Source organism: Lissotriton vulgaris, chromosome 3_1, assembly GCF_964263255.1.
Source record: "Lissotriton vulgaris chromosome 3_1, aLisVul1.2, whole genome shotgun sequence".
Lineage (NCBI taxonomy): Eukaryota > Metazoa > Chordata > Amphibia > Caudata > Salamandridae > Lissotriton > Lissotriton vulgaris.
In genome coordinates, this window is record NC_141689.1 from 1,949,458,711 (window position 1) to 1,949,477,004 (window position 18,294).

Genomic DNA, 18,294 nt, shown 5'->3' on the forward strand with positions numbered 1-18,294 from the left:
CACAGGGTTCGGTTTCAGTGGCTCTGACGAAGGACACTGGCCTCAAACTTGGTGAGAGGACAGGGCAGGCCTCAAGGGATGTGAAGAACCACCACCTGTGTTGCTGAGCCTTTCGGAGTCTATGGGAGCCCAGGATCAGCAAACCGGTCAGTTTACTTACGGTCCGGGTCTTGAAGACTGGTACCGGGAGCACTGAGGGCCTAACGGAGGGCCTTCACATTACTTGAAATAATATCTCCCACACCGTTTATGGTGTGGGAGGTATGATTCCAGCATGTTTGATACCAAAAAGGATAGGGTTTGATACAGCCAGTTTTGAGATGGTCATTGCATAATGACGAGGTGCCCCTCTATATGTTATATAGATATCTCACTTAAAAACCGGGAAAATGGACTCCGAAGCTGTAGAGGTGTCCTGTTCATGCATGGGCACCCTCACACTTAGAACCAAGCACCCTGCCTTCAGATCTGAAAAGTGCCTAATACTATGTGATAGATGTATGCATTTGTGCTATGGAAATACTCCTTGACTCAGGACACGTGACTAAGCCCAATCTTAATATTTCATCCTTTACAACTTTTTGTTTTTACCTGATAATGTAATTGTTATGATTTGAAGGTCACCTATGTACAAACAAGCATTCTCCGACTAGACATTAACAATCAATGCCTGAAGCAAAGCAATTAAGCTTTATCAAGTACTCAAATGCATTTATTTGTACTGGATTTTGTAGGTGTCTGTTTGATGTAATTACAGCTCTCTGAATCATTTTGGTATAAAGGTAACGAGTGTCCCTGAAATCCTGTGGGGAAAGGGGTATTACATCACACCGGATTGCATCTATAACATCCAAACATCAAAAGGACGAACGTTAATGAACATAATAAAAAAAATGGATGATTTGATATAAAATGGTGGACAAAACTTTCTAATTTTCTTTGTATCATATATTTCTGTAAATCATTTGGCGTTACATATAAAATACATTACATGCCCCTACCAAAAGGTTAACAGAGATCACAACACAGAGTGATGACCTATTTATTAACTGTAAGGAAACAAAGCCCCTAGTAAGCACTAGTAGCCTGCCCAGAGCAGCATTAATTGACCCTTATAATCTAATAAATACAATCTATATAAGTGCTCAATCAATGCTTAACTACACCTATCCAAAGAGCCACGTAGTTAGCAAAATCCTTCATTCAAGAAGGTCAATTAAGGTTTAGTTGAACAATTGTTTGGAAAAGTGTGAAATAATGAGAGCTCACCCAGTTTTAGCATCAAGTTCAACTTGCTGTACATGAACGGTTATTTTGTGTTAATTGAAGAATACACGATAAGTCACTTGGAAATACTTTTGGTGATGGTTGTCAAAAACTAGTGTTTGTGCAAATGAAAGGAAGTAAGTGAATAAAATAATAAGTGTGTTACAATGAAAATAATGAATATAGCAATATGTGTAACAATTTGTAAAAAAAATGCCTCCTATGAATGCATTATTGAATTCTGGACATTCGTGCAAGATTGAACTATTCAATGCAAAGAATGTTGTTAGAAATTTGTTTTTTTTATTTCAGAGGTATGCACACTGTCCAAGCAGGTACCACAATCATAGCCAGTGTATGTGTAGTAGAAACTAAGGGCAAGATGTATGACCAGTGTTAATTGTGACTCGCAATTTGCATTCGATTGCGAGTCGCAATTTACAATGTACAACAGTGTCAGAGACACTGATTGTGGTTCTCAATGGGGTCGCAAAATGTGAGCCTCATGAATATTAATTAGGCACTTGCAAGTTGCGACCCCATTGGGAATGGCTGGCCCTCCCAGGGATGGTGGCCTGATGGGCTCAGCAGACCTCCATGTCTGGGATGGCTTTTCAATAAAGCTGTTTTTTTTTCTTGAATGCAGCCTGTTTTCCTTAAAGGAAAACAGGCTGCATTTAAGTAAAAAAAAGGAAAGTTTTCGTTAAATTTCTTAAGGGCAGGTAGTGGACCCTGGGACCACTGCCTGCCCCCCAAAAATATTTTCCCTTGCATTTGCAAAGCGGAAGGGGTCCCCTTGGGACCCCTTCCCATTTGCAAATGCATTACCACCCTTTTGAAGAGAGCAGTAAATTGTGAGTGTTTTGCGACCGCAGTTGCGGTCGCAAAACATTCGTACAGGGCTAGTGTTAGTACATGGCCCAGGGGAAAAGTGCATGTGAAAACGGGTCGCAAACCGGTTTGCACATGCAATTTTTCATCGTACATCTGGCCCCAAAACCATACCTGTGCTCCCTTTCTGCTAGTTTGGCACAGAGCAATCAGGCTAAACTAAAGAGGCAATGTGCAAAGTGTTTGTGCACACACAGCAACACAGTGAAAACACCACAAATGTACTCCCAGCCGTGGCCCGGGCAGATAGGAGCATTAGGCCAGGTGGGGGAATTTCGACAGATGACGACAAGGGAAATGTAATTATTAATTTATTTTCCCTCATGGTCATCTGTTGAATCCCCCCCCAATCCGGCCCACCACTCTTACCTGCATGGGCCGCAACTGCATACTCCACACCAGTGTAGAAGAATAGCCAGTATGTATCTGAGTATAACAAGACCAAAATGAAAAAAATTCAACACACACAAGTCAAGATATGAATTTTGTAAGGTTAAATCAAAATGCAGTGCTTAGAAGTTAATATTTACAACTGGGGCGAGCTGGTCGTGCTAGACCAGGACAAATCTAAAAGTTCTGTCCGACTGCGATGGCACATGGACTGCATGCAGGAGTCTCGCAGACCCACTGAGAGTAGCTTGGATGCATCGAAGCTCAGGGTCAACGCATTGCAAAACAGAGAGAACGCATCGCGGTTGAAGGCAGTGCATTAGTTCCAAAGTCGGGCAATGCCGTTGATGCATTGATGTCAAGAGCACCATGCATCGGCTCTGAGATGTTGATGCCGAACTGCTGACCTGTAGGCAATGCATACCACGAAGCACTGCAAGGCCAGGAATGCATCAGAGTCGGGGACGGTGTGTTGCAGATGTCTGCGATCCAATTACTGAGACTCAAGGAACAGTGGGGATTCAGAGGTGCTGCATTGGCATAGATGTGGCTACGTTGTAAGTCAGTCATTGCGTTACTCATTTGGAAAGCAGTGTCCACAGCTTTGGTACAGGCAGCTGCGATACGTCGATATTGCAGAGAAATGCGCCGGTTCCGAACGATGCTTCCCTGTTCATGAGTTGGTTTCTTGGTTTGCAGCGCCAACCACTCACTTCCAAGGACCCAGGACTGGATTTGGCACCACTTGGCATAGCAGGACTCACAGCAGAGGAGCCCAGGTGCTGGTAGCAAGGTGCAGAAGAAGTCTTTGTTATCCCTGAGACTCCATAAACTGGAGGCAAGCCCAACAAGCACTTGGAGATCCTTTAGAGATGCAGGATTTAGAGAGTAAAGTCCAGTCCTCTCACTCCCAGGTAAGAATCAACAGGTAGCAGGTCAACACAACAAAGCAAGTAGCAAAGTGGCAGTCCCTTTTGGCAGCACAACAGCTCTTTTTCCTGGTAGAATGTCCTTAGTTGCAGAAGTGTTCTGAGTATCTGGTGTCAGAGTTCCAGTACGTATACCCATTTCAGCCTTTGAAGTAGAAAGACTTCAGAGAAAGGTTTTTTTAGTGCACAAAACCCTGGCCTTCCCTACCGTGGCTCCTGACAAACTACAGGGGAATATGCAACTCTTTGCGTCTGGAGAGGCGCAGTCCTGTTCAGGTACATGTGTCAGCTCCTCCCTCTCACTCTAGCTCAGGACCACCCATCAGCCCGGTGATGGGCCATCAGGATCTGCAGGGCACACCTCAGCTCCGTTTGTGTATGATTGTCGGAGGGAATGCACAAAACCCAGCTTTCTCCCAACAAAGACGTGTATTCCAGAGGCAGACAAAGGCACAGAATGGTTAAAGTGAGAAAATGCCAACATTCTAAATGAAGCATTTCCAGACCCGCAATTTAAACACCAACTTTACTAAAAGGTGTGTTTCTAAAATTGTGAGTCCAAGATACTAAACTTACTCTTCCTAAGAAATATGAGTTTATCAGTTCTTTACTACTAGGACATGTACAACACAAAAGCATATGTCATACCTTTTTAGGCATGGCAAGTAGGGGAGCTTGCGAGGTCGAAATGGCAGTTTGAAACTGAACTTCCAGGCTCTGCAGTGGCTAGGCTGAGACATGTTGGAAGGGCTACTCATATTGGTCACACAAGCAGTGCTGCAGGCCCGCTAGTTGCATTTGATTTACAGGCCCTGGGTACAGATGGTGTTGTGTACAGATAGTGCTGTGTACTAGGAACATATCAGTAAATCAAATATGCCAATTGTAGAGAAACCAAATGGCATCACATTTTAGACATAGAGCACATGCCCTTTAGCACTGGTCATCAATGAAAAAGTGCAAAGAGTCCTAAGCCAGAAAAAACGAAGTTCAGCACTCAGTCAAAAACAGGGGTTCAGAATGCAAAAGGTCTGGGGAAAACACTCCAAACAAGGTCTAACAAATGTATATTTCAACAACGTATAAGGAAAGTTACTAATGCATTCATCATCTTAACCGCATGCGCGCTAGCGGGTTTTACCGCTGTGCGCTGAAATTTGAAAATCGCGGGTAACGTGACAAAGCCAGCTCGTCATCCGCGTAGCGCAGGTAACGCCCATGACGAGCTGGCTTTGTCATCCGCGCCGAAGGGGTTAATAGAAATGTATATAATCTATTCCCATGAGGGAAATATATATTTCACATACTAAATAACTTTGAGGCATGGTTGATGCTTTAGAAAACCAATGAAATAAATATCTACAATAAACGGATGTTGATTCATCCTGTTCCATATATTTCTATTGCAGCTTGTCGAGAACATTTATTTTTAATTTATCTGCAATGTTTTTAATGGGCGCATCTTCATCAGTTTTGCTTTTTTAGAGAAAAAATGGAGAAACTCCTTTTTAGATTGAAGTGGGCCCTATCTGTACCAAGCGAAGAACGTGTTCTAGAATCTTGCCAACTCAAAAACTGTCACAGTTTCAAAGTATAATATTAAATTATTAAAGTAGACCACTGCAGTGTTAAAGTATACTGTTAAAGTAGACTATTGGTGTGTTAAAGTAGACTGTGAAAGTGAACTATTACTGTGTTAAAGTAAACTGTTATGGTTTTAAAGTAGACTATTACATTATTGAAATAGAGTAGTACAGTGTTAAAGTGGACTATTACTGTGTTAAAGTGGACAATTAGTGTGTTAAAGTAGACTGTTAAATTATTAAAATAGAGTATTACAGTGTTAAAGTGGACTATTACTGTGTAAAAGTGGACTATTACTGTGTTAAAGTAGACTGTTAAGGTATTAAAATAGAGTATTACAGTGTTAAAGTGGACTATTACTGTGTTAAAGTAGACTATTACTGGTGTTTACAGAGTTTGGTTTTCCCAGGGGTTGGTTGGGAGAGAGCTGCACACATTGCCCCATTACTGCTTCCAAGAGAGACTGTACACCCATTCTCTACCCAGACATATTGATATGCAGTGTGTGTGCTATCTTCAAGTAACCCTGTTTTGCTATGTCCTTCAAATTTCCTGCAGTTTGTCTATGCATTTCAATTCTTATCTTCCTAATTTTCATGAGCATAATTGCCTGCAGTTTTTCCACAGTGTACTAGTTGTCCATGATACATTGTGGCACTAAAGTCACCTTACTGCTTGATTGTGTGAGTGCAAACGCAAAGCCCTTCAGTAAATTCCATGTGATATTTTAGTTGAAGGATCCTTTTGGAGATCTCGAGACCACCACAACTCTCAACAGTAATACATCCCTTGAATGGCATATTAAATTGTCATATGTGTCATAATGAATGCATTGCGAATACACAAAGTTTAGAGAAATGGCTCCCTCTCATTAAAAGTTTTAAACCCAAATGCAGCAGAATAAAATAGACATTTTTTCAGCACTGCGCTCTTGGAGCCAGAACAAGCACTGTTGTTTATGTATCCCTTTAACTTGCATGTTGTCTCTTCAGTTGACAGATTGAGGACGCCTGTAGCAGATGAGTGACACAAATATAGATGATTTGAGTTTTTGCGAACCTCCTTTAAAAGAATAATTGTTTTTAATCACCGACTTGATGCATGAAGTCCAGCGTCTGAAAGGTGGCTCATGTTGATTAGAAAAGGAAAAAGGTATGACTGGCAATGCAGGGCATGTAGTAATAGACAAATCCCCTAACCCTGAAAACCACAAACTTCTCACAGCTGGAGTATGCTGAATAGCCTGGAGTCAAGGTGTATGTGCATTGTTTCATGTGATGCTTTAATTTTTCAGACCAGATTGCACTAAACCACAGGACCATTGTGTGCCCCATGATTGACGTCATTGACCACAATCACTTTGGATACGAGGCGCAGGCTGGAGATGCCATGCGGGGAGCATTTGACTGGGAAATGTACTACAAGAGAATCCCCATTCCTGCTGAGCTTCAGAGAGCTGACCCCAGCGACCCCTATGAGTAAGTAGCCGTGACCGGTGGTGGGAAGGGGGTGTCAAAGAATGGGAGATGTCGATACGTTGGGCCAGTTTTATTGTTGATGGCCCGAAAATCATTTACTGCAATTAAAAGCAATGCACACATTGTTCAATACATACAACCCACCAAAGCAGATAGCAAGATACCCGACTGAAGCTAATGACTGTGCAGATCATCCGCTGTGGGTGGACAAATGTGGCAGGGAGTTCATAAGGAAGAAACAGAGGGGTCTGGAGACTGAAGGAGGAGCATATTATCTCTCATATTCTCTCTTGGTAGCTGGAGGGCAGATAAACTACTGTTGCAAATTGATTAAAGCCAGGGTATAATCGTCATTATTCCCCACAGCGTTTTTGGCACAGACGCCAGCTCATGGATTCCATGTTGGAGATAGTGTAGATGCAATTGATGAATCAATGACTAAGGGTCAGATGTATCAAAGGGTTTTGTCTATTCTGTGGCTATGGGGAAATATTTTGATACATATGACCCTAAGTCCAGAATCCAGTTACACAATGCCCATTAGACTGAAAGGGCTTCAGCCCCCCGCCCCCTCACCCCTGTGTGTGTTCCGTAGCCCCGGCTGAGGCTCTGTGGGTTTCTGTCCCAGAGAAAGCCTCAACAAAGTACAGCTGGTGAAGAGTGCATCAGAATAAACATTTTCTTTTCTCCAAAAGACAGCTTATCACACTGCTTGTAGTATGCTCAAAAGAGGTGATGGGGGTCACAGGTAATTCACAAGATCAGGACAAAATTCCCACAGTGGGGTTTCTGATTGTGCAAGGCAGTGTGCTTTACTGATCACCCTTTGTTTTAGATAGAGAGAATGCTTGCCCATTAATGCTGGTAAGTGAGAGCACATATGCACTTTAAAGGCAATCTCTGTCATCTTCCTGTGCTTCCAAGGAAATAAGGCAAAAATCCCAAATCGTGTTGATTTGTAGTTGCATTTATGTAGTGCCTACTACTTCTGTGAGGGGTAATAAGCACTAAATAAATGCTAAAAATTGAAGAAAGAGTTTGCTTTATTTTTTAAATGCAACAACCATTCTGCATTCTGGAGTTTTCAATAGATACCAAGGGACCTGGGTGGTATTTCTGGTTTTGGTTCTTATAGTGCCAAGAACCGACTAAAACATAACAATAGGCAAAATAATGTTGGGAAAATAGAGGTGGGGTGGATGGATAGCAAAGAGGGCCTGTGGGTAGCAGACTCAATACTCTGGGTCAAATATTCCTGGTTACCTCTCATTTTCAATTTGTGCAGTATTATATTCCGCAAACCCGGGCCAAAGGCATCCCGGTGCTTTACATGAGCACCAGGTTACATTACACAAAATCAGAAGTGTTTTAGAGGTGGGGAGATTACATGATTTGCCTAGGATCACAGATGTTGAGCTGAAGCTGGGATTCAAACCTTGTTCCCCAATTCCAAAGTTGTCAGCTCAGGCCATTAGGCCACATCGAGTCAGTTAGTATTGGCGTCAGTGGCAGCTGGTGATCTTTGTAAGTGGTGAGGCGTAATACTGTCCAAGAGTTTACCCCATTTATTTCAAAATTTGCCTCACTTATACTCATTCAAGTTCACATTTAAACCCAGATTAACAATCAATTTGCTCTGGTTTTGTGTACAAAGGGTGATGCACACCTGCACAAAATGTTTTTCTTAATTTACTTCCCAGTGCAAATTCTGTGTTGCACTGGAAAGTTGCCTGAAAGTAAAGCAACACAGTGCACGTCATTGCTTTGTGTCAGTTTGTGTCACTCTGCATTAAAGGAGTATTCCATGGGTTGTACACAGGCGTTCCAATGCCACATCCCATGGTTTTTGATGTAAAACCTTATCTACCAACAATAGCAGAGAGGGCTTTGTGCAGAAAATACATGCCACTTGAAAGCAGGAATTGAAAAGGAGAAATGTTTTTATTTTGCCTAACATTTCCCTCTCTGAGCTAGAAACACAATTTCTTTTGTTAAAACCTGGAGATTTTGCAGCAAATGGTGGACTATGTGGCACCTGCGGCTAAACCATAATTATGAGAAAATTGCCACTGCTACATAATCGTATATTTCCAGTGGCCCTGTTGATATGACTGGAAGCACAGGCCTACAGAAGCAGGAGTAATACTAGAGATCCTGCCATGCTGCACTTTGTTGCTTTTTATTGGCTTCAGGGATGCACTGCTTTGCACCCTGCAGCCCCATTTTAGAAGATATGCTGTGCTGCATGAGGCATGTGCTATTTATCTGCTAAATAAAATGGACTGTGCCTGTATTAGGGGATCATAGTTGAACTACGCCCCTCAGACATCTCACAGTCCACCTCTCAGAATGTCCTTGAGCGCCATTTGCTCTATTTTGTTTGGTGGACAGACATATAACAGACTGAAGTTGTGGATCAGGATGATACTGTGTATAGACAGCACCTGGCACTTCAACCACAAATGCTTTCTGCCACGGCAGCATGGTTTCCCACAGTTTGCTGTGCCCTTGTGTGTTCTACCCTTTGATCAGCCTTATCATCTCTGCAAGTGCCAGTTGGTGGTTAGAAACCCTTACACTAAAGGGAGAACAGTACCTGCTCCAAATGTAAGACACATTCACATTTCAAAGGATCTAAACTGGTAAGTGTAGTCCTGTGGGTTAACAACCTACTTCAGAGACATGGTCCAGTTTAGCCTCTATTGCATTGCCCAAAGTTAGTCACCAGGACCTCAGCACTGTTCATAATGCCCTATGTCCCTCTTGTCCGTCTCACCACATGTTGCTGCCTTCTCTCCCATTCCTTGTCATCCTCCCTTTTCGTGGTTTTCAACCTGCCCCTTTCCACCCCATACATTTCTGAAGTAATGAACATAAGGAAGTTTACAACAATCGCACTCTGGAACCGAAGAGGGTGTGACAATAGGAGGGTATAAGAAGACAGGGTAAATGCAGACATTATCACTATATGTCCAAACTCTTGCTAAACTCTTTCACAGATGCTGCCAAGTTCATGCATACATAGTGGTGATACCCATTCACAGACAGAGCAGAGACCGAACATCCATATTCAATTTGTTTTATTGAGCTGGTGCTGAGTTCCTGCATACATAGTACTGCAAACTTGGGCAGACAGAGCTAAGCTCTTCGAAGTATTGAGGTTAGCTCTATTGCAGACAGTGGTGAGCCCCTCTACAGACGTAGATCGAGGAGAGCCAGTTCACAGTCACAGTTGAGCTCTTTCTGCATTCATTCCTATAATGTAAATACCAAGGTTATGTGGGAAACAAGAAACCAGGACCAGCTAATTTTCGGTGGGAGTATTACACATCTCTCACCCAGGTTAATCTTCCTGATAGGGAGTGAGGAGGAGAATGTGGGAGGGAGGATGACATTGAGAGAAAAGGGAGTGAGAGAAGTAATTGAAGAGAGAGAGAGGGTGTGAACAAGGTAGATACTAGTGAAAGAGAATCAAGCATGTGTGCAAATGTGGACAGATAGGTGAGAAAGAAATGAGGAGAGTGTGACTGAAATGGAAAAGAACAGAGATGGAGTGTGAAGCAGGAAACACCATAATGAGAGATGTATGAACTACACTACAACAACAATGCTAAGGCAAACCTTATGTTATGCTATGTTATATTATGTTATGTTCTGTTGAGGTATGTTATGATATGTTAAGGGTATTTGTGAAGTGCACAGCTCACCCTGGATAGTAACCTGGTGCTGGGAAAGCAGGGGTTATGTTGACTGTGGCTGCTAGTTGTCAAGGTGAAGAGCCATATTTTCTGTTTCTTGCACAGCCCAAGTATTGAAGAGGCAGCTTAATGTGTAGCAGTTTTTAGTAGTAGGTTGTTGCAGAGTTTGGGCACGAGGTAGGGGAAAGAAAGCAGGTTCTTTGCATGTTGGGGATTTGTGTGACTTGTGTGATTCTGGCTGAGCAAAAGTGTCTGGTGAGTGTGTTACATGTGGGTCAGTGAAAGGGGAGACTGTGGAGGTCTTTGTCGGTGCAGAGTCATGTGAACACTGGGGAAAGCCTAAGCTGGAGTCTGGCCACTGGGTTTTTAATGGTATGAAGTCTTCCAGCAGTCCGACAGTGCTTCCGACAGAGTGCATAGCCATAGTCAAGTTTGCTGGTAATGAGGGTCTGGAGGACCATCCTGCATGTGCTGACTGGGAGCCATTTGAAGATTACCTTGAGCATTTTGAGAGTATGGAAGCAGGAGGTGGGGACTACATTGATTAAAGAAAACTTTACAGCATATTTCTCCCATTTCATTTGCTCCCTTCATAAGAAGTCTACCTTTCCCTGTGTCACAGGGTAGTGCTGTTTGTGGATGGTGCCAATACCAATCTCCAAAGAATCATTTTTGTCACCAGCATACATTTGTTTTCAGCCAATTAAGCACCGGGTTGGAGTGAAGTTTTTGCACATGTGACAGATTCACTTGGCAGATATTTTTAGAATGGTTAAAGGTGGTCTAGTCAATTTTTACATTGTGATTCACATGGAGCATCAAACGTAAACCCTTCACATACTGAAGGAGTTTGGCATTTTATATATTCACTTCCCTGGCATGGTTGAAGCAGGCAAACCCCAAAGTTAGTGAATGGAGGCAGTAGCAGCTCCTCAACAATGGCAGAGGAGCGTCGCCCCACTGGCTCAGAACCAGCAGCTGAAAAATAAAACAATATTTTATTAAAACTTCCTTTTTCAGCTGCCGGCTGAGCCACTGTGTAGGGAGGGGTTGGGGGATGCCATGGGAGGGAGGAGGTATGGAGTGGTATGTGCACTTCAAAGTGTGCATGTCTGTTTGGCTAGCCATCTTAGGCCAGCAGTTAGGTTTCTCCAACCCAGCTGTATTGCACAGACTCCCTGTGCCTGAGGGAGCATTAAACCACCTCACTCAAGCCAATCCCTGCACTGATCTCATGCTTGGTAATAGCATTAGAGCAGCACATGGATTGCACAGGGAGTCTCTGATGCTATTCCCAGTGTCTTCTGGGTCCAGGAAGCAGAGGAACATCAAGACACGAGGCAGCCTACAGCTTCAGGTAAGTCTTATTTTTTTGTTATTAACCACCCCCCAGTGCTCCTGGGTTCCCCCCGCACCCGCTCCACCTGCCTCAGCACTTCTTGTTTGTGTCAGCCACCACTGAATGGAGGTTTAAAGCATAAATCTTGTGAGGGCAGCTCAGCTTCAAGAATGCAATAACAGGGATTTCTTGCAGGAGCCTCTGTTATTGCATATGTGCTAATTGTTAAAATATGCCTTGGTGGCATCACAAACAAAGGGAAGGGCTCCAATCATGGTTCTCTCAAATCATGTTGAAAAAGTTGAAAAAGTTGAAAAAGCTCTTTGTACTCCCATATACTGCTAGATGTGCATTCCAGTTTCCTACGAGAGAGCACCAGGGATCTGTTCAGGTGAAGGAACATTTGCTCTGCAGTGCGAGTGAGGTGGGAGGTGTTGTGCACTGTGTCAAGATACAGGAATTCTTTGAGAGTAGTGCAGCAAGGTTATGGGCATGCACACACTTTCCCATATGCATGGGTCTGCTACCAGGTCTCCTTCTGGCTCTCTGAATGTAAACCTGCAGAAGTGTATTTCAATGTCGTTTCTCACCATAACAAGAAGTAATGTAATTTTTACATGGATTGAGCTCCTTCACTAATATGGCTGCCAGCATTACTTCCCATGATGAATTTCTGTTGCAGTATGCACACATTTTAATCTGCGCATCTTTGTCTAACCTTCTTTAAATTGGAGAGACAGAAACAGTGACTGAGTGCAAGTTTAGCTTAAGTGTAGTTGTGTATTTTATTGAATAAATTTAAAACTAACAAATTGGGAACTGGCCGTATAGTTATAATTTACAATATAGCCTCATTACTCTCACAGCAGTGTTTAGCCATTTTAAAGACGTATTGCAGGACCAAAAATTGAAAAAAGGTTAATCAACTGTTTGAACACTACCTTAGATGACAGAAAATACCACATTGAGAAAGATACACATCCCCATCACAATCGCTGCTCCACATGGATAAGAACAATGACGATTATTGAGACGTCATTACATCTTTGAGTAGAAATGCATCTATTATACGTTTTGGTGCTTTTATAACACGAAAAGCAGTGGTGTTAAACCCAAATATTTTTGAGGAATTTTGAAATATGGAAAATATTCCATGGTTACAGGTTTCACATTGTCCAGCCTACTAGGATTATGCAGCTTGGAGGACCAGGGGATTCGAAATGATGTGAGAAAAAATGCAAATAATCGGGCCACTTGTCTGGAGGTATTATTTTCATCTGTTTGAGCTGGAAACAACAATTTTAGTAAAATCAGCATATTTTGGCAATTACGTAGCGAATTCAGTAAATACATAATTATGCTGTAAATTCTGCAGCTGTAGAGTCACGTAAATCCACTGATCTCACCATTGCCTATTATCAAGAAAGTATCTGTGACAATTAATCAAAGTCTCAACATTTTAATTCCCGTCATGGCCCAGTTGATACCTGCACTTTGAATAAAACAACTTGTAATACAAAACATACATAACAAGTACCTTGTCATTTCATTGTGGGATTCTGTTGACATTTACAAACTACAGGACTAAAGATATCACCAGAACCCCTCAATGGTTATATTAGACCAAATTATGCAGTAAACAATTGTACCCTAGCACACGTAATATTTCATAAAAAAACGTCTTTTCAGAGATTATTACAAATACACAACAATATGGATCGATTGTGTCAAATCTCTCTTCTTTTAATCAATCTTCCTGATGTTAGGCGTTCTTGTTTCCCAAGCCAACACGTGTTTCGTCGCCTCTTGCAAATTAGTACTTGCGACTTGTTCACGGCTAGGTTAAAACATACATATGTACAGTGTAAGCTTTTCATGTTACATAAAATGTCATTGCAGTATTTGAAAGTCAAAACTAACAAATCTGCCCCCAGGGAATTCTCCCAGTCTTACTACTTGTACCTGAGATAAAGGTGAAAACCCAATGATTCGTGCATGTAACACAAAGTAAATGTTGACAGAATCAATCTGTCAGCATGCAGATTATTCATAAGGCTACGCATATATTTTGCATTGCATATTACATATTATTTCCAAATAAAAGGTGCTTGTGAGTTTTTGGTTGATTATGTGTTGGAAATGAGCTATTTGTGAATTCCTACCTACCACGTCACCAGAGACGAACGTACGTCACCCAGTGACAAACCATTCTACGAAAAGTAAAGCAAAACCTTAAGCTCCCTATTCATAATCACCCTATATTCTGATCATGCACCAGAATTGATTTGGACAGAGTCCATACACTGACCTGTACGTATTCTCAGTATACAGTTCTGTGAATACAAATATGATTGTATATCTATAAGTACCAATTAATACCACCATAAGCTTCAAATTACAGTCATTATATTCATATTATCAAATACCTTTCATATGGCGATAATTCCAGGCCACATGGTCCTGTGGCGTGTGATCAGCTTCCAAATTCAAATCAGTAAGGCCAATATAAAGTTCGGCCACTAGTCGGTATCCAGAATCTAGGAGCAACAATAAATCAGATTGCCCAGACTCAGTCAAGCTGCTACTCACAAAGTACATTTAATTCGCAGTTTTAAGTTATGTTTAATAGGAAGAATTGATATTTTCTATCTTTTAAGAAAATCATGGTATTCGCTGGCATGTAGAGAACGGCTCCGTAACATTAAGCTTCCAATGTCATAGTAGTTGTGTTCCAAAGGCTATATATCTCGTGAGGCATGCATTAAGCTCACAGAATGCCAGTCTCGTTATTTTTTAAGTATAGTCTATCTCGGGAGTACTCGCTTGATGAGTGCTAAGTCGTGTCCCTGAGAAATGCACTAATCCTTAAATCTTCGGTTAAAAGCAGGCGCCTACTTCGCATCCTCATTCCACACGCCGCAAACTTGAGTGCGAGTCCTGGTATTCCCACATGTGTCGGAAGAAATATTTCTGAGTCAAGTGATCACGTAGACGTGTGGTCACGTGTTTAACCTATTGCGGGCACCATCTTGGGAAGGTCCCGTAGTAAAGAATCTTTTAGTTAAAGAAAATAGAAACAGGTATTCTCGTTTCTTGAATAAATCTTTAAGAATTATGTTGCTTCCACAGAGATTCTATGAGTGGTGCAAAATTAATTGTATTGTAAAATTTGAATTTTCACCAAAATAAGAATATTATAGTGTTCTTACCGCCCAGTGTTATTGGTAAGCAGTTGATGCCTAATATCTGCAGACACCCCATATTTATGATTAGTGTCTTAAAGAATCCTGTCCCAAAGTAACTTGCGATGCTGTGTTAGAAGTAGTTCTAAAGACAAAATCTGTCCATTAAATATCTATAGTGTACAAATTTACCCTAGGTTAAACATAGCCATCATTCTATACACTTCAGAAATGCCTTACATTATCTGTTCAGTATTGTGACATGCAATGTTTATTCAGTCACCATTATGTATATGCTCTGTCCACTATGTGTAGGTTGTCAGTGACTATTCAGTGTTGGTGACATTTTTATCACAAGAGCATGTTTGCAATCCACATTCAACTACACATGTTCTTATTTTAATGTAACATCAGTTTACACGCAATTTCATTTTGTGCAGATGCAGCATAAGAGTTTCGGGTGAACAATCAGAGGTACGCTCATCTACCTAGGAAATAATGCATCTCATGGTCAATGTTCAACCCTGTCTCAGTCGCTCATAATTTCAGTATCCAAGATGCTTCTGCCCTACGTAATTGCAATTCCCTGTTGCCACCCCTTGGGTGTCTAGATGTATGTTCTATCCCAAAGAAAGAAAAATCTTTGTGTTGCCCTTGTGCGTGACAATCCGCAATGTATGTAGAAATGGGGTATCTGTGGTCTCCTTGTTTAACCGCCCTCATGTGTTCCCCAATTCTGTCTCGTAGTGGTCTTATAGTACTTCCCACGTATATCTTGTGGTATATGCATACTATTATATAAACTACAAAGTTTGTGCTGCAATTTATATTCGTTTTTATCATGTATCGTTTCCCATCCGGGCCTTTGAAATCTAATTTCTTGTTCTGGACCCATTTGCACACTCTGCAGCAACCACTTCCAAAAAATCCAATTGAGCGATTTGTCAGCCAATTGGTTTTGGTTTTATGTGTAGGGTAGCTTGGACTTAGGATGTTTCTTAAGCACATTCCTCTCCTTTATGTTATCTCTGGTCTGTTGCTGATAGCATCAGTCAGTGTACTGTCCTCTTGCAATATGCACCAATGTCTGTTCATGCTTTTCATGAGGACACTTGAGAGGTCATTGTAATTTGTAATCATTCTGATCTTTGTGTCCGTTTTCTTTTTTCTAGTGTTCTCTCTCAAAGTGTCTTTCCTGACAGTATTTTCTATTCTTCTCAGTGCTTTGTCTAGAGTAATATTGTCATAACCCCATTGTTTAAAACGTTGTGTCATTGAGTCCGTACATGCTCTGAAATCAGGTTCAGAGCTGCAATTACGTCTTGCTCGTACGTATTCTCCAAAAGGGATTTGGTTTATTTGGTGTTTGGGGTGGGGGCGCTTGAGGAGTGCAAAATAGCATTACTTGCCATACTCTTATGATAAAGTTAGCTGTGGATTTGGTCATCTTTGACATATAATTCTATGTCAAGAAAGGTAATCTTCTCTTTGCTGTATTCATATGTAAACCTGATGTTAGCGGTATTACTGTTGAGGTGATTGACGAAATCTATTAGGTTTGCAGTGTCTCCTGTCCAGACCATCAGGCAGTCGTCGATGTATCTGCCCCAGAATAAGATGGCGTCTGACCACCTAGAGCCATCTAGGCCCCAGATCCACTTCTCCTCGAGCCAACCCATGAAAAGGTTGGTGTACGAGGGAGAGAATCTGGAACCCATGGCCACACCTTTTTTTTGTATGTACCATCTGTCTTTAAACAAAAAAACGTTATTGTCAAGAATCAGTTCTATCATTGAGATAAGCATCTCTGTGTGTTCCTAAGTGCTTGCCGACTGTGTGCTTAGTGTCTTTCTGATAGCGGTCAGTCCACATTCCCTTCTGATGCTAGTATAAAGGGAGGTCATGTTCAAGGTCACTAATGTCATGTCTTTGTCCCAAAAAATGTCTGAGAGGAGACCCAATATGTGTTTCGTATCACATATACATGATGGTAAGTTGTACACTAATGGTTTCATTAAAATGTCCACATATTGGGACAATATCTCAGTCGATCCTTAGCTACCCGATATTATGGACCTGCCCGGTGGGAATGGTAGGTCTTTGTGAACCTTTGGCAGAGTAGGGATCCAAGAGTATTTAGGCCTGTCAACCCTCAGATAACTGTATTCCTCTTCATCTAGCAGGCCCATTCCATGCCATTGTTTGAGGGGCCTATTGATATGGTCACTCAGTTTCCAAATTGGATTGGTGGGGAGGGGTTCATAGCACTCCAAGTCCCCTAATTGTGAGAGTATCTAGTTCTCATAGTCTGTGCTGGTCATAATAATAACATTATCCTCCTTCTCCGCCCCCTTGATGGTTACTTTTTCGTCGTTTCGAAATTCCTTAAGTGAGAGTCTCTCCCCCCATGTAAGGTTGTCATTTACTATTTATTGTCTGTGTTTTTTGGCGTCATATTTATCTAAGTCAGTGAGTACAAGTTTGTGGAAAATGTCAATGTTGTTGCCAGTGTATAGGGTAGGTGTCCACTTAGATTTATTCTTTAAACCACTTGCTATCTGTTCATTACTGATAACATTTAAATCATGCATAATAATGTCAGTAGTCACCACTTCAACTTTGCAATCAGTAAGCGTATGCAGTAACTCATTATGCATGCTCTGTGTGTACTCAACTTTAAACCATTGTGTAAGTGTGCAGGTAGATAAACCTCAACCTTAAACAAGAGACAAATCATTAAGATGGTAACCATGTATATCTCATTAATTCCAACATAATTTGCATTTGGTCCACTCACTAGACACCATGAGGAATATGGCCAAATGGCTAAGTTAAAACATCAATAGATCATGAGTGTGCACAAGGAGTGGTGAAATTGGATGTTTGGAGCTTTCTTGAAAGTTTGAGTCATAAACTAAGGAAGGAATTGTGGTCTAATGCCTAATCTGTTGATCTGAGGGCCTGATTTGAATCCAGCTTGGCATTGACTGAAAATTGTGCAGCTCTGGGAAATCACTTAATCATAATGTACCTAAAAGTAAATATGTGAAATACTAGTGTGAGTGTTCGTGTAACTAAAAGATATAAGCCATCACTTGATGAATACAATCTTGCATCATTTCCCATCACCTCCCTAATGGGAATGCACTGTGGCTCTGGGGTTAGGTCAATGGTATAGAAATAAAAACACACACATGCTTTTAAATTGTGAACAGGTACTCAGCTTATTATTCTCTGGGGATAATCCTTCCTTTTGATCTTCTGGTGTGCCCTCTTATTTTGTCAGTCAGGTAGAAGCTCTCCATGATTTTCTTTTTCCCGGTTTATTCTTCTCACCTCAAGTCTACTTCTCAATGTCTGTGGTTGCACTTTATGGGCACATTGGGAGATTTGCTCCACACACATCTGCTCCACACACATGTTACCTGCAAGCCTGTCATCATTTTGCAGTTCATGCTACTTTTAATCAGAAAATACGCTTTTCCAGTGACCCTTCAGTGCTTTCATTTCTGACATGCATAGGACTCGCTTGGTACC

The 18,294-nt window shown here is 41.6% G+C and overlaps 1 protein-coding gene across 1 annotated transcript in view; it reads left to right on the top strand.

Annotated features, from left to right (window-relative positions):
* The window catches only part of GALNTL6 (polypeptide N-acetylgalactosaminyltransferase like 6), a 2,516,565-nt gene that overhangs the window by 1,962,977 nt on the left and 535,294 nt on the right, over positions 1-18,294 (top strand). Inside the window, exon 8 of the mRNA XM_086962433.1 lies at positions 6,355-6,538. Coding sequence (XP_086818559.1) covers positions 6,355-6,538 — 184 coding nt within the window. The remainder of the gene's footprint in view (positions 1-6,354; positions 6,539-18,294) is intronic.